The 13,319-nt window shown below is 39.8% G+C and overlaps 3 protein-coding genes across 3 annotated transcripts in view; 2 read left to right on the top strand and 1 right to left on the bottom strand.

Annotated features, from left to right (window-relative positions):
• The window catches only part of LOC106100944 (alanine--tRNA ligase, mitochondrial-like), a 4,538-nt gene extending 4,372 nt beyond the window's left edge, over window positions 1-166 (top strand). The window contains exon 9 of the mRNA XM_013280008.1: window positions 23-166. Within this exon, the coding sequence (XP_013135462.1) occupies window positions 23-166 (144 nt within the window). The remainder of the gene's footprint in view (window positions 1-22) is intronic.
• Window positions 167-1,565: 1,399 nt separating this feature from the next.
• LOC106101089 (protein CLP1 homolog) lies at window positions 1,566-5,023 on the bottom strand. Its single transcript, XM_013280199.1, has 9 exons — window positions 4,792-5,023; window positions 4,539-4,700; window positions 4,117-4,336; window positions 3,834-4,004; window positions 3,522-3,610; window positions 2,950-3,051; window positions 2,708-2,839; window positions 2,027-2,208; window positions 1,566-1,936 (listed from the first exon to the last, which is right to left on the bottom strand). The coding sequence occupies exons 1-9, from the start codon at window positions 4,882-4,884 to the stop codon at window positions 1,825-1,827; spliced, it is 1,263 nt and encodes a 420-aa protein (XP_013135653.1). The 5' UTR covers window positions 4,885-5,023; the 3' UTR covers window positions 1,566-1,824.
• A 191-nt stretch (window positions 5,024-5,214) lies between these two features.
• Window positions 5,215-13,319, top strand: part of LOC106100943 (probable beta-tubulin polyglutamylase) — a 12,079-nt gene continuing 3,974 nt past the window's right edge. Inside the window, exons 1-6 of the mRNA XM_013280007.1 lie at window positions 5,215-5,405; window positions 5,721-5,828; window positions 11,919-12,511; window positions 12,603-12,739; window positions 12,811-13,028; window positions 13,129-13,316. Coding sequence (XP_013135461.1) covers window positions 5,725-5,828; window positions 11,919-12,511; window positions 12,603-12,739; window positions 12,811-13,028; window positions 13,129-13,316 — 1,240 coding nt within the window. The 5' untranslated portion in view covers window positions 5,215-5,405; window positions 5,721-5,724. The remainder of the gene's footprint in view (window positions 5,406-5,720; window positions 5,829-11,918; window positions 12,512-12,602; window positions 12,740-12,810; window positions 13,029-13,128; window positions 13,317-13,319) is intronic.

The following is a 13,319-nucleotide window of genomic DNA, read 5'->3' as shown; positions in this document are numbered from 1 at the left end:
GCTCACTGAGCGAACGTTGCAGGTGAGCCTGATCACGTGCGAGCAGCTGGTGCAGGACGCCATGCGCGTCGCTATCAAGTTCGCGCAGGCGCACACGAGAGGCCACGCCCCCGCAGCGCAGGACCACGCCCCCGCAGCGGCCGACCAGGACCGACAGCACAACTAATGCTACCAAAACCAGAAGTCAACTTAGCCCTTTTAAATACGTACAATGTACAGATATATGCCTGTTTACAGTCAAACCTCTCTAGAAGTTGCGCAAGAATTATGTAGAGTAACAAAATGTCTAGTGTCCTGCAACACGGCCCTTGGACATTGGAATACATGTTAATATAGTAAATTGATTTAATCTTTGATACAGAGGTGCAGGCGGTTTCTCTGGAATCAATCTTCTCCGATTTGTCGTTAATTGTCATTTGTTCCTATCGGTGAATGTAACTTGTAGCAAAACTATTTTATATAATTTACATCATGTTCTTATTAGTTAGTGTTATCAGATATTTTGGTGCTCCCTCAGTCGGTGCTCATTCTACAACAACTTCTATTGTACTTATTTTGTGTGCAGTAATGTTATTTATTTTAAATATATTGAATTATTTCTGAAATTTTGTATTATTTCTTTTATTAATTCACAGAAAACATTTAAAAAAAATATAAACTAGACCTATGTCCCCATGGTACAAATTTTTTTTCACCGGTACTTTCTCTGCAAAGTACTATCTCAATGTCAAATTTGTAACGGGTCAAGATTTGCGACAGTAGTGGCACGTGACAAGTGGATACTCTATCCGAATGGAACTACAATAAATGGAATTATAATAAAAGTCGCAAACTGCTCCTATCTCTGAGGACAAAAACTAAAAATCTCGTGCACACGGCATTTATGAACTGATAGTTAAAAGCAAGAAATCGCACTATTCTTATTCCTGAGATTTTAATTTTTGCGTTTTAATATTATTCAAATAATATAATTTTCTTTTTAATATATCTTTATATGTTTGATAGCAGTAACTATATGACATTGATTTTGTAAATAACATGAAACCTAAATAAGTAAATTAAATTCCAAATAATGAATTTGAAACTCTCAGACTATGATAACTTAAACATTGAATAAAAGTAACCATTATATTGATAGTTATTTTGTTGGTAATCTTACTAATATTATAAATGCGAAAGTTTAGATGGATGGATGGATGTTAGCGTTTGTAGCCTAAACGGCTGAACGGATCTCTAAGAAATTTGGCACAGGTTTAGAGCATAGTCTGGAAGAACACATAGGCTACTTTTTATCCCGGGAATAGTTACGGTTCTCGTGGGATTCATTGAGTTTTTTTAATGTTTACTTGATCATTCTGCAACGGTTTAAAACTAAAAAACAAAGTCTGGAGTACACATGGGATGAGCTTCATCCCCGAGAAATGTCCGTAAAATGATACGTAACTTTTTGTAATATATATAGTTTGTATGTTTTCCAATACAACGCGGACGAAGTCGCGGGCAACAGCTCGTAATTTATAAACACCGTTATGTACATACATGTTCATAAATCTAAAAATAAAGAATAAAACATTTTATAAGTCTCATTTATTTTAATGAATTACAAATATTTACAGAAATTACGACTACTCTATCTGCGAAGACATAATTAAAATTAATTTACAAGAAAAGGGTCCAATCATAGAAACTGTAACGCGATGCGTCTTGCGTACAGTTACATCACAGCTGAAATATTTTCAAATTCACATTTAAGACGACTCGTACAACTAGATGTTAGGCGTCAGTTTGACTGAAGAGTTGCTGGAGCGCTGGAGCGGCACCGCGCTAGTGGTTGTCCATGTACTGGAGGTCTGAGAGCAGCAGCACGGTGGTGGGCAGGGGGCGCGGCTGCGGGGACAGCACCGTCATCGTCTGGCGCTCGGGGTCCACGGCGGTCCTGCGGCAGGAAGCGGACGTTACTACTGGCTGTTGAGAGTGGTGGTGGTGGTGGTGAGGGAGGTGGCGGTGGCGGTGGCGGCGGACGCACACGCAGACGAAGCCGGCGAGGTTGCAGTGCGGCACGTGGTCGTCGGGCTCCGCGGCGAAGGAGACGGCGAGCAGGCGGTGCTGCAGCGCGGGCCCGGGGCTGACGCCGACCAGCTTGGTGAGCGCCTCCTCCGCGCGCATGCCCAGCGGCATGCACGAGTCCGGCAGCGAGGGCGCGCCCACCTGCACACACCGTACTCACCGTAACATCAGTACTGCTACACTAGGCTTGTACTAATAATGGTTTTCAATAATGTAAAGGTTGAAGTCGAACTCTACACCACGAGATCGGAAATTCGTACTCTTGACCATTAGGCTAAAGGCTAACAAAGATTTGAATTTTTCAATTTATTTAAATATTAGAATAACTCAAAAACTGCGGGGCCGATTTTGAAAAATCTTTCACCATTTAATAGCTACATTATCAATGAGTAACATAGACTGTGTTTTTTACTATTTTTTTAACTCCACGTGGACGAAATTGTCAATAACAGTTTTCGTAGATACTAGCTTTGGCTCGCGACTTCGGCCGCGTGAAATTAAAAAAATAGCCTATGTTATTCAGTGATAACATAGAATGGTGCAAGAATTTTTGAAATCGGTCAAGTAGTTTTTGAGTTATTGTAATACATACAAAAATACAAATCTTTCGTCTTTATAATATCAGTGTAGATGGACGCACCTTGTATATCTTGAGGTCGGAGTACTTGACGTCGAAGGAGTGGGGGTAGTAGGGGGTGCGCCGCCCGTAGAAGTACTCGCGGATGCGCGCGTCCCTCCCCTCCGCGCGCTGCGCCGCCGACCGCTCCGCCACCTCACAACGCAAAAAACAAATATAGCTCAAGTCATGTATTATGTTAAACCATACTTAAATAAACACAATCTGGTCACAAGTTATAAAACTTTGACAAAAACTGCACTCACCCCACCACTTTTGGGCAGATATACGACTTTCACAAACTTTGGCATATCTCGTTTCAGCTCATTGTATAACCTCTCGTTGTCCAACACAAGTATCACATCCACCTGCAATATACAATTAATTGCACATTCTATTTATTACCAAAAACACTGGCCCGAGAGTGATTTCTCATTACATCGCTGGCTAACGGTCTGTCAATATCGACCGCTAGATGGCGCTAGTAAAATAAATGCAGCATTTTTTAAATAATTATATGATTTATGGCCGGTTTCCCAGTCATCTTTAAATATTCATTAGTATTTTCGATTCGATAACTTTATAAAATTTATATGTTAACCGAACCTTAATGAATTGCTAGGTTATGACAAATTAAAAGGTAACTTCGGAAACCCAGTATTAATACGCAAAATATAAATAGTAACGTAGTTTTTAAGGCTTTTTATGAATGAACGTTGGCTATCGACAAATTAAAAATCACTTAATTTGTGAATCAGTCTCATATTTTCAGTAATACATCAAAGGTTTTTCTCAAACTGTCAGTGAACAACAATCAGATATAGTAGTATAGACATACCTCGAATGCCTGCGCGGCGTGAGTCAGCACCTTGTAGCCCGCGCCCTTGATCCAGCCGCACGTGTTGATGATCACACCCGATGTTGACGCTGCATGCACAAATAATCAGATTCACCTCATTACAAGCCAGTATTAATCAAATGCAAATAACTATATTCAATTTGTAGATATAAATTTGATTAAATAACTTACAAAGAAAATACTAGAAAAAGTTCCTTTTGGCGTCTGTAACATTATCTTTAGTAGTAGGTTAACAACTTCAATCTAAGTACAAGTTTCATTATTATAAGGTATAAACAGTTCCTTCCATACCTTTTTTGTTATTTTCACACCTCTCAGTGATAACCTCCGCTAGCCGGGAGACTATTGTGTTGTATAGCTCAATGTTCTCCTCGGGAGACTTGTGGCCAAAGTGGTACACCAGCGGCGCCTGCTGACTGAAGCCCTCCTCAATGGACGCTGGACGCTCCACAAGGAGTGCACCTGCATCGACACTCATCCAAATAAATATGCTTTTCAGTTATAACTTTCTTTTAGTATTTATTTTCTTTAGATTATGTGCCTCTTTCAAAACATATGGGATAATGATTTTTACCAATAGTCCCTGGGACACTAATGTGCCCTTGACCGACATCTAGGTCCACATAGATAGGTCTTCGGCCCATCCGCACCGCATAGTTGAGCAACAGGCGTGTTAGTGTGGACTTGCCCACATCTCCTGGGCCCACAATCATGGTGACTGGGCCTCGCGTGTTTTCCTGCTCCGCGGCCACTCTCTGCTGTTCCAATGCCGCATGCACATTTAGATAGATTACCTAAAACAAACATTACAGTTAAGACATTAAAAAAGGTTTTCCATGTACTGCACTTCACATACTTTTTTAACAAAGGAAGTAATGATGTAGGTTACGAAAATTTCAGATTTTTACTACCCTTAGCTTAATCATTCTAGTGATCCCTTCCTCTACATATTCATAACCTATATACTTACTACTGCATAAGATGAATATACTTTACCATTGGTGTCTCCTTTGCAACATAACTAACTTCTGTCTTGCCTCTGAGCTCTACTGTGCAGCCGTGCCACGTGAACACTGCCACTTTAGCACCTGTATGGAATTCATATGGTTTCCCCTTCACCAACTCTGTGCCAAATAGTTCTGCGTAGCCACTTTTAACCTATAAATTTAATTGTACATTTGAAGTAGTTTTATCAAAGAAGATTTCAGTGTGAACGTAGTCTTAAATCTTTTTTTCGAACTTGATATACCTCAAGAACCACTTTTTCATTTTTTGATTCGACTTCGAAACGAAGTTCGGAATTGGGCTCTAATTTAAATTCTTGTAACTGAACTTCCGTCATTCTAACTGTTTGAAAATTTAAAGAAATAATAAATGTTCTGTTATGATATCTAGAAATACAGATAAATATGTAAACACAATGTAATCACAACAAAAATATTTCTTTTTGAATTTGCTGACAGGTTGACAGTGTTTGACAAATGTTTGACTGTTTCAGATCATAGACAGAAAAAAGACAGCTTATACATATCCAAAATTCTGTACAATAAAAATAACTACGCTGCACTAATTTTTATATTCGAAACCTCGTAGTATACAAGCAAAATACAAACGACTTGTTTTCTATTTAAAACAAATATATGTAAATAAAATCATGCTTACGTGAACGCATCTCTGAGGAGTATGACGCGCGTGTGCTAAATTTGAAACACGAAAATATGGATCTATCAAAATTGTGATATTTTAGCTAAAACAAACAAAAACTCTAAAAAAATTGTAACACAAATCAGAAATGTGAAATTTTTAGTGTTCACAAGATCTTCGACCGGCAAACATCGGCGAAGAAAATTGATTGTCAGAATCGTAAGCAAACCTTTAATAATAATATTTAATGAGTGACGTGAGGGGCAATTTGTAAAATACTACTAATACCGCATAACGATATTGATTTTTGTATGTTTTGGTGTATGCGGTGTTGTGTTAACGCTTCTGCTATGTATTGCTTGCGCGGTTGGCGCTAGATAACTTTTATTACTACTAAAATAAATTATTAATTACTAACCGCCGCTAGTACTGTGATGAAATTTATTTATTATTACAATACTATATATACAATAGGTTTTTTTATAACTATTTTAATTCACTTGTATTAATGAAATTGTCGTATTGTTTGGTAAGAGCCATGCAGGGCGGGGGAGGGGAGACCAGCGCGCCCAATTTTAAGGTACCCTCTGATGACTTTCCCAAAGTACACACAAAATGCAACCAACTCCGTCCACACACCAGGTTAATATTATATGTATTTATATTTTATTTGAGACACATAAATCTGTTATCCAATTTCAAAATCCAATTTATTATAAAGTTATTCTATAATTAAAATTATTTTTTTATAATTTTCACTTATATTTACCAAAATTAAATATTTATGATTTTGAAATTGTCTACTCCATATAGATACAGGCACACTTTTACATTTACACGGAAGCAGAAGCTTAAAAATCTCACTTATTATTTATATATCCAAATCATTTTTATAATACACTATTTATCTATATTTTCACTTATACAATCATATTTTATTATATTAAATAGCAAAATGATTTAGAAACTATCATGCTTTTACCAGTCACACAGCGGCAATAACTGCTTTACCTATGAAGAAATATGTGGTTCTAATTGAATAAAACCACAAAAGATTTAGTATTCATTGATGTTTTTGAGTTGAAATATTACATTTTGACTTGGTGTCATCGGAGAATTTACAAGACATGCATGAAAATCTAGAATATAGAGGCCACAATACTAATGACATTTTCATACAGAAATCTACATTCTAATATCAATAACCTTTGTTACTATATTTACATACATTCCAATGTGTCTAAACATCTAATATGACTCCATTTTTAATTTTTACAGTATAATTAAAAATAATTAGGTATCCAGTGCTCAATGTGGCTTATGCTATGTTAGCCAATGCTATAAGTGATGCATCATATTGGCTTTTTTGTGGCATGACAACACTGATCCTTATTACCCCATGAAATGCACGGCTTATATCAGTCTAAGTTAATTGTATTTATGTTACTAGAATTCAGCAAGTTTCTGAACTTTTCTTATACTAGTAGCTGAAAGAGATTTATTCGGGACCCTTTTTTTACCATAACAATGGGGCAGGTTATGACAAATTGAATTGTTAGTACTTCATGTGAAAATTATTTTTATTTTTCCAATAAAGTATTGATAATTTTTCCCAGTGCTACATATTACTATTTTCGTTTAAATAATAATTTTTAGTTTTTTTGATGTGTGTCAGTGAAGACAATGTTCGAACGGTAGATAGGTCACTTTTGACTATGATCGTAGTAAGGATTACATCTAAACATGCTGCTTTGATGTATTCCTAATGTCAAAAATTCGATTTAGATAAGTTTAGGTCACGAAATAGCTGTGTACTGCATTGTCGGTAGCAGTGCAGGCGTAATGCGGGAAAGGTCGCTAAAACACGTCGCTAGCCTTGCTAGTTGATAGTCTGAAAACAAGATATAGAGTATTGATTTTAGATTAGAACTTGTTTGTAATACGTACAAGTGTCATTAAAATGATAATGGTCAAATCAGGAACACATATTAAGATAAAAAAAACTATTTGACTCCAAGAAAAAAGTGGATATAAGAGATACAGCTCGAAAAAGAAACATTCAGTATTTACGCAGACATCGCGGATATGATAGCAATGTTTGAAAATCTGCAAACGTATATATTTTGTGGAAACAAAACAATCTTGATAAAGCAAAAGAAAAAGTTTTTAGCGTACTCGTTAAAAGTTCGAATAAAGGAAAACTTTTTAAGTTAACCCTGTACCAAGTACGAACCTCCCCCCGTGGAGATATCGCAGCTTTTAAAAGTCGTGTTCGTGTATAAAATAATCTTGTATGGTAAAAAACATCCTGAACCGGCTTCGACTTCGGAATTTTTTATATTTGCTTTATCGTCAGCTGTGATATATTCAAGACTGTAAATATTAAATTGAAGTACTCCGTTTCTACCTACCCTTTTACCGAACAGCACAAGTGATGAATAAGACAAAAAAAGATGCCGATTTAGTATATTTAATTAACAAAAAACATTGAAAGCGCCTTTTCAATACCTATTTGTGTAATAAAATCCAAAATATCGGTGGGGTTTTATGGCAGCAGTGTATCAGCCATAGCAACCCCCTTCGCAGCAAGTGGTCGCGCGCGGCCGCGATTACTTCAGTCGTCTCCGGCCCGCCGACCGCGACCGACCGCCATCGACCGGATGACAGTGACGTCGAAAAGCGCGCGAAATTTTTAAGTGACACAGAGTGACACGGCGCGTGTCAATTCCCCTCTCTCGCAGCCGGCGAGGCGTTTCCGTTCGCTGACTCAGCCTATTGTCTCCTCGACATTAATGGGCAAAATTTTTGTGTAAGTACGCACTGAATTAGTAATGCAAATGGTATTTAATTGTACCATAGATTATTATCTAAATAATCGAGTTTCAAGCATAAAAAAGGCAATTAAAATTTTTCCTATACTCAAATATTTTTCCAAACAAACCAGCGAAGAGAGGCTGCATTCTAATTTAAAATGAAGACAACAAGTGTAGTTGGTATGTAATGTAGCAAGTAATTATGTCCTATGTAGTGTTGAGGCTGTATCAGTGAGCGGTCGCAGGAAGCGCGAGCGGTGTTAAACAATTTTCATATTGCTGTGGGATTAAGGGGAGGCGCGGGGGCGGGGGCCAGGAGGCGGCGGAACATTTGCATGTCCGCTGGCGCCAGCGCCGGTGCTACTCTTCTTTTCATTTCTGTCCGAATAAGCTAAATCATAATTTTACATTTAAAAGACGCCAGAAGACATTCGTTTTCTTGTCATATAATAAGATGTAATTTTATTCTCCGTAGAAAAAAGTACGTTCGTTTACGTTACTAATATTCTGCACAAATGGCATTACTTGATAGATACGTAAATAAAGGTAGATATACATGTTACCGAGTGTACTCGGTAAGGGCCGAGCTAATTCTCTGGCGGCGGACGGCAAGGGCAATGCCGTCGGCTTACGTTCTGTTTATGGTAAGGTCGGTGCCGCACCGGCAGCGCGAGAGCGAGGCGAAACTCTGCGCGGAACTGAAAGTTGTCTGTCTGCCCGCTAACCTGAACCTGAGACCGCTTGCTATCGGTACTCGGCGCCCGGCGTGCCGCTCTCGTAATGCCTTTCCAGTTGTCTTGCTGTAATTCGGAGAAAGCTCCACTTTTAACTTAATTGCTAATTTGCATAAAAGCCGCGTTTAAAATCTGTACAGAATAACGTTATTTCTACTCTCAACTGTATGCTTAGTTTATATTACACTTGAAACAATCTAATTAGTATAAAATAGATGTGTTTACTTCACTCGGCTGGCTAACAATTTCAATTTAACGAGGGTTTGCTATCCTAGCTGCCAGGAAGGACTTTACAAGAAAGTTGTCTTTTACTGAATAATTTTACTGAAATAACGTCGTCTGCATAATCGTTTACCAAAATTATACATGAAGCGATACTGGAACTATTTTAGTAAAACACTCGCCCGACCGTATGTTTATTCATTGATTTCTCGAAGGACCCGTAGCTCAGAAAATCAGATTGCTATAGCCGTCGTCGCGTAATCTCCCCACTAAACTTTTCAATTTCACGCATCATTACTATTTAGGTAAATTTCCGGAAGCCGTTATTCGTTTTGTAAATCAAATATTTAGGGACGGTAATGACTAAGTTATCATCGATTAGGAGGAAAAAGGAGCCTTGTGTTGAATTCTAATCGTGTATACTACACCATATACAGTGTGACCGTATAATTATGCACGCCGTTTTTTGCTATAGTTAGTAAGTCAGGTTGCAAAAGATTGGTCACGCAACGCTGAGGCCGGGCTGCGGTCACAGCGCCGGCGCTGGCGGGGGCGGAAGCGACAGTTGCTGTTACTTACGATTGTTGGCCAAATATTGCTCACTCTATTGAGTGCTATATGGCAATAAGTTTTTCTGTGAAATTGTTACACTCGCATCAACCCGCCTATGTCACTGTATAAGCGGCAGAAGACTCAAAAATAGCTGTATTTAAACTAAAATATTTTTTTATTTAAAATCCAATATTACACGCCTTATACATGATTCGTAAAGCATGCCATACCATGGTACGTGAGGATAGCGTGCTTGTCTCCAATATGAGCCGTACGTGCTGTACAGGCAATTTAGTGCACGCGGCTGTTACCTAGGGCCAGCCCAACTGCAGTTATCGCACGGTACACATCCGAGATTGAACACGCGACGACGAGGCGTGTGATGTTGAGATAGTCCGCGCGCCGGCGACAGCGGAAATATCTTTATGAAGATGACTCACTCTCCCCCCTCGCGCTTTAATTAGACATTTTCACTCACCCTCGAAGGATACAAAATGCATTGACTAAGAATAAAAAGAATACCCGAATTTATCCGAATGTAAATGTCAAAATGTTAGTCGAAAATGTACCAAAACTGTTCATAGGTGGAAACAGATTAATCAGTAAAAACTTTAAAAATTTATAATGGTACTGTTATTACTTCTTAGGTAAGAAATCGGTTTTGTCATGTCTTTTTTCACACACAAAAGGAGTTAAGATTTTCGGAAAAATTATTCGTGTGACGCACAAATAGAGCAAGACATTGTGTGTGTAAGGGATAATGAGAAGTACTTTTTGGGTTAATGCATGTCATTGTAACATTATCCCGCAGCGTTTCAAAAGCGGGCACAAGTCGCAGATTTCAGGAACAATATAGTGCTCTGGAAAGCTCTATGCATTATGCAACCAGTATGCACTATGTTAACACACAGGCTTTTGTATCGTCACGACTTCGCCGCAATCTGAAAATTTAATTAACCCGTTGAATGTAATATTCGTACTTACTATGAAAAAAAAAAGACAATGAATGAACATGATCCATATCTTTAATACTGAAATCGCAGCATTGTATCAACTTCATAAAATTCCCACATTGCAATTAACTTCGCGAACAACTATTAAAGTACTGTATTAAGTTTGTGTTGGCGCCTGTGTCACCTTCATCAGGATCCCTAATGATCGATAACGGACACCACTAGTAAAAGCGCCGCGCGGACATCCCTATTACACATTTATACACTCTCTTGCACTTCGTCTGTCGATCTGCGTGGCCATGCATCGTATCTCGCGCTAATCAATTGATTGTTAATGCAACCAAAATGAAACTAACAGTAATTAAACAACCATGAAGCTAAGTACACGCGTTTCATTATGTCCATATAATAAGAGGCATAAACAGTATGTTTTGTGAAGATGTTTAAGGGCAATAAAAACCCGCGTTGTTTTATTATGTGAGCGCGTGCGGCAAGAACATTGCGATTCAGCGCAGGGCGCACTGGCCCATATAGGGAGGCAGCACGCGCGAGGCTCTTTGCCCCTGTCAATAGATCCTAACGGCGCGCCGCCACTGATGACTACACTCCTGTGCCATAAAGTGTAATGCTAGCCCGGGTATTAAATATCCCATGACATCATTCGTTAAGACGCTAAATTACGAACACTACTGGAAATAGATAGCTTTTCAAATACTTTTCTGGCATACAATATGCACTACGTCGTGTATCTATGCGTATTCAGTCAAACATAATGTTTGTATGTTTTGGATGTAAAATGTATAAATGATAAGGGCAGTAATATATGTGAGTTCTTATTCTGAAACTAGATAGCTTGTTTCAGATTTTAAAAAAATCTTTTTACAAATACATAAAGGAACAATCGCCAACAAATGCTTTTTTATGTCGCTTTGTGCTAGTCGAATGTGAATATATGTTGCTGCTGGCCAGGTTTGTGGCTCAATTCATTCTGAACTCGAGGATAAGTTGTTTTTAATAAATCTCAAAGCGGCTGCAACATTAATTGCCGTCTCCATGACCTGGATTAAATGGCCGCGTTATGATCTCGCAACTGCAACCAACACCTTTATTTTGACTCGATTTTATTGTCTTTAAACTGTTTGCTAATGGATTGTGAAGCTCGAGGCGTTCATACATCACAGAAAAGCAATCATAAAATGCGTAAATTACATTAGACAACATCTAGATTTCCGTCTGACATGGCTATTGTACTGCGCATCGTATCGTATACAAATGCTTCATACGCATGTATTTTCTTTCATTACTTTTAAACCTTATTTGTGCATTATCATTAAACTTTACAAACAATCCTCTTTATGGACAACATGTGACATTGCAATGAAATCAAGATATTTCGAAGTTAAATAAAAATCATATTTGTCATATACTTTTATTTATATAGCTTTTAATAAATTTCAGTCCACATGTATCACCAGAAACGACAGATCCGTCTACTTCGGGCCTTCAAAAGACGATCTCGGAAAAGGCCGACATCATGAGGAAAACGGAAGAGGAGACCAAGGATGGGAGCGATCAGGAAGGCTCGGTCGCAGACTGGGTGACTGGCGGGCCCATCGGCTCCAAGGCGGCCGTGCTCGTGTTCAGGTCCTGCGTCCTCGCCTCCCGGACGCCATCAATGGATTCGGCGACCAAGAGCGTCGGGAACAACACAGGGACAAACATCCTCCTGAACAAAGCCAAAAATATGGCTAAAAGGCTGGTGTCCGAGCCACACTCCTTCAGTGTCAGACCAAAGAATATAATGCACGACGTGATGGAGACGTTCGGCACTGGCACCAAGATGAACGGGCAGGCGTACGTCGTGCGGCACGTGAGCGACAGCGACCTGCCCGAGGCTGTGCCCATCGAAGAGCAGGGCCACGAGCCGGCACACCACCAGCGCGATATCGACGACGTGCTGCACGACCTTAGCAAGATCACCCTTAAGAAGCATCTCGACGTTGAGAACACCACCGCCAATATTAAGCCACCGGAGGACCCGCCGCCCACAGGTCGGCAATATAGACCAGCTCGCCCTTACTGATTTCGCTTTTGTAGACCTAAAAAAATGGTTTAACTCACTTCAAATTGCGTGCATTTCAGATAATAAAGACGATAAGAAAAACAAAAAAAATAAAGGAAAAAGCAAACAAAAACCACCACAAGTCAAACGTTGTATCTCACCTCAAGATAGCGAAGATTCGGAAAATACTTTAGTGAAAGAAATAGACAGTGTAAAGGTAGGGAGTCTTTAATAGTAGTTGTAGGTGCAGGGTACGCGGTAGATATAACGATCGTGTGCGGTGTGCAGGTGCTGGAGAGCAGCAACATGCCGGCGAGGTTGCTTCAGGCCACCTACAAGCTGGTGAACACGGAGACCAAGCTGCTGCACCGACTGCTGCAGGCACACGGCCTGCAGGAGGCGCCGAACGAATCCAAGGACTTCAACCTCATGTGGGCCGGCCTGCATCCCAAGCCGGACGTCCTGCGCGCGCTCTCGCCCTACCAGAGGGTCAACCACTTCCCGCGGTCGGTTGCAACATTCGTCTCGTATCAATTGTCTGTTTTAAGTTGTTTATGTTAACAAGAGATAATGACTGAGGTAGCATGGTGTCGATGTCACCATCAGGTCGTACGAGCTGACGCGCAAGGACAAGCTGTTCAAGAACATCGAGAAGATGCAGTACTTCCGCGGCGTGAAGAACTTCGACTTTATCCCGACGACGTTCCTGATGCCCACCGAGTACAAGGAGCTGTGCACGGCGCACTACCGCACCAAGGGGCCCTGGATCGTAAAGCCCGCCGCCTCCAGCCGCGGCC

Source organism: Papilio polytes, unplaced genomic scaffold (assembly GCF_000836215.1).
Source record: "Papilio polytes unplaced genomic scaffold, Ppol_1.0 DF824024.1, whole genome shotgun sequence".
Classification (NCBI taxonomy): Eukaryota; Metazoa; Arthropoda; class Insecta; order Lepidoptera; family Papilionidae; genus Papilio; species Papilio polytes.
This window is presented reverse-complemented; position numbering and strand designations above follow the sequence as displayed.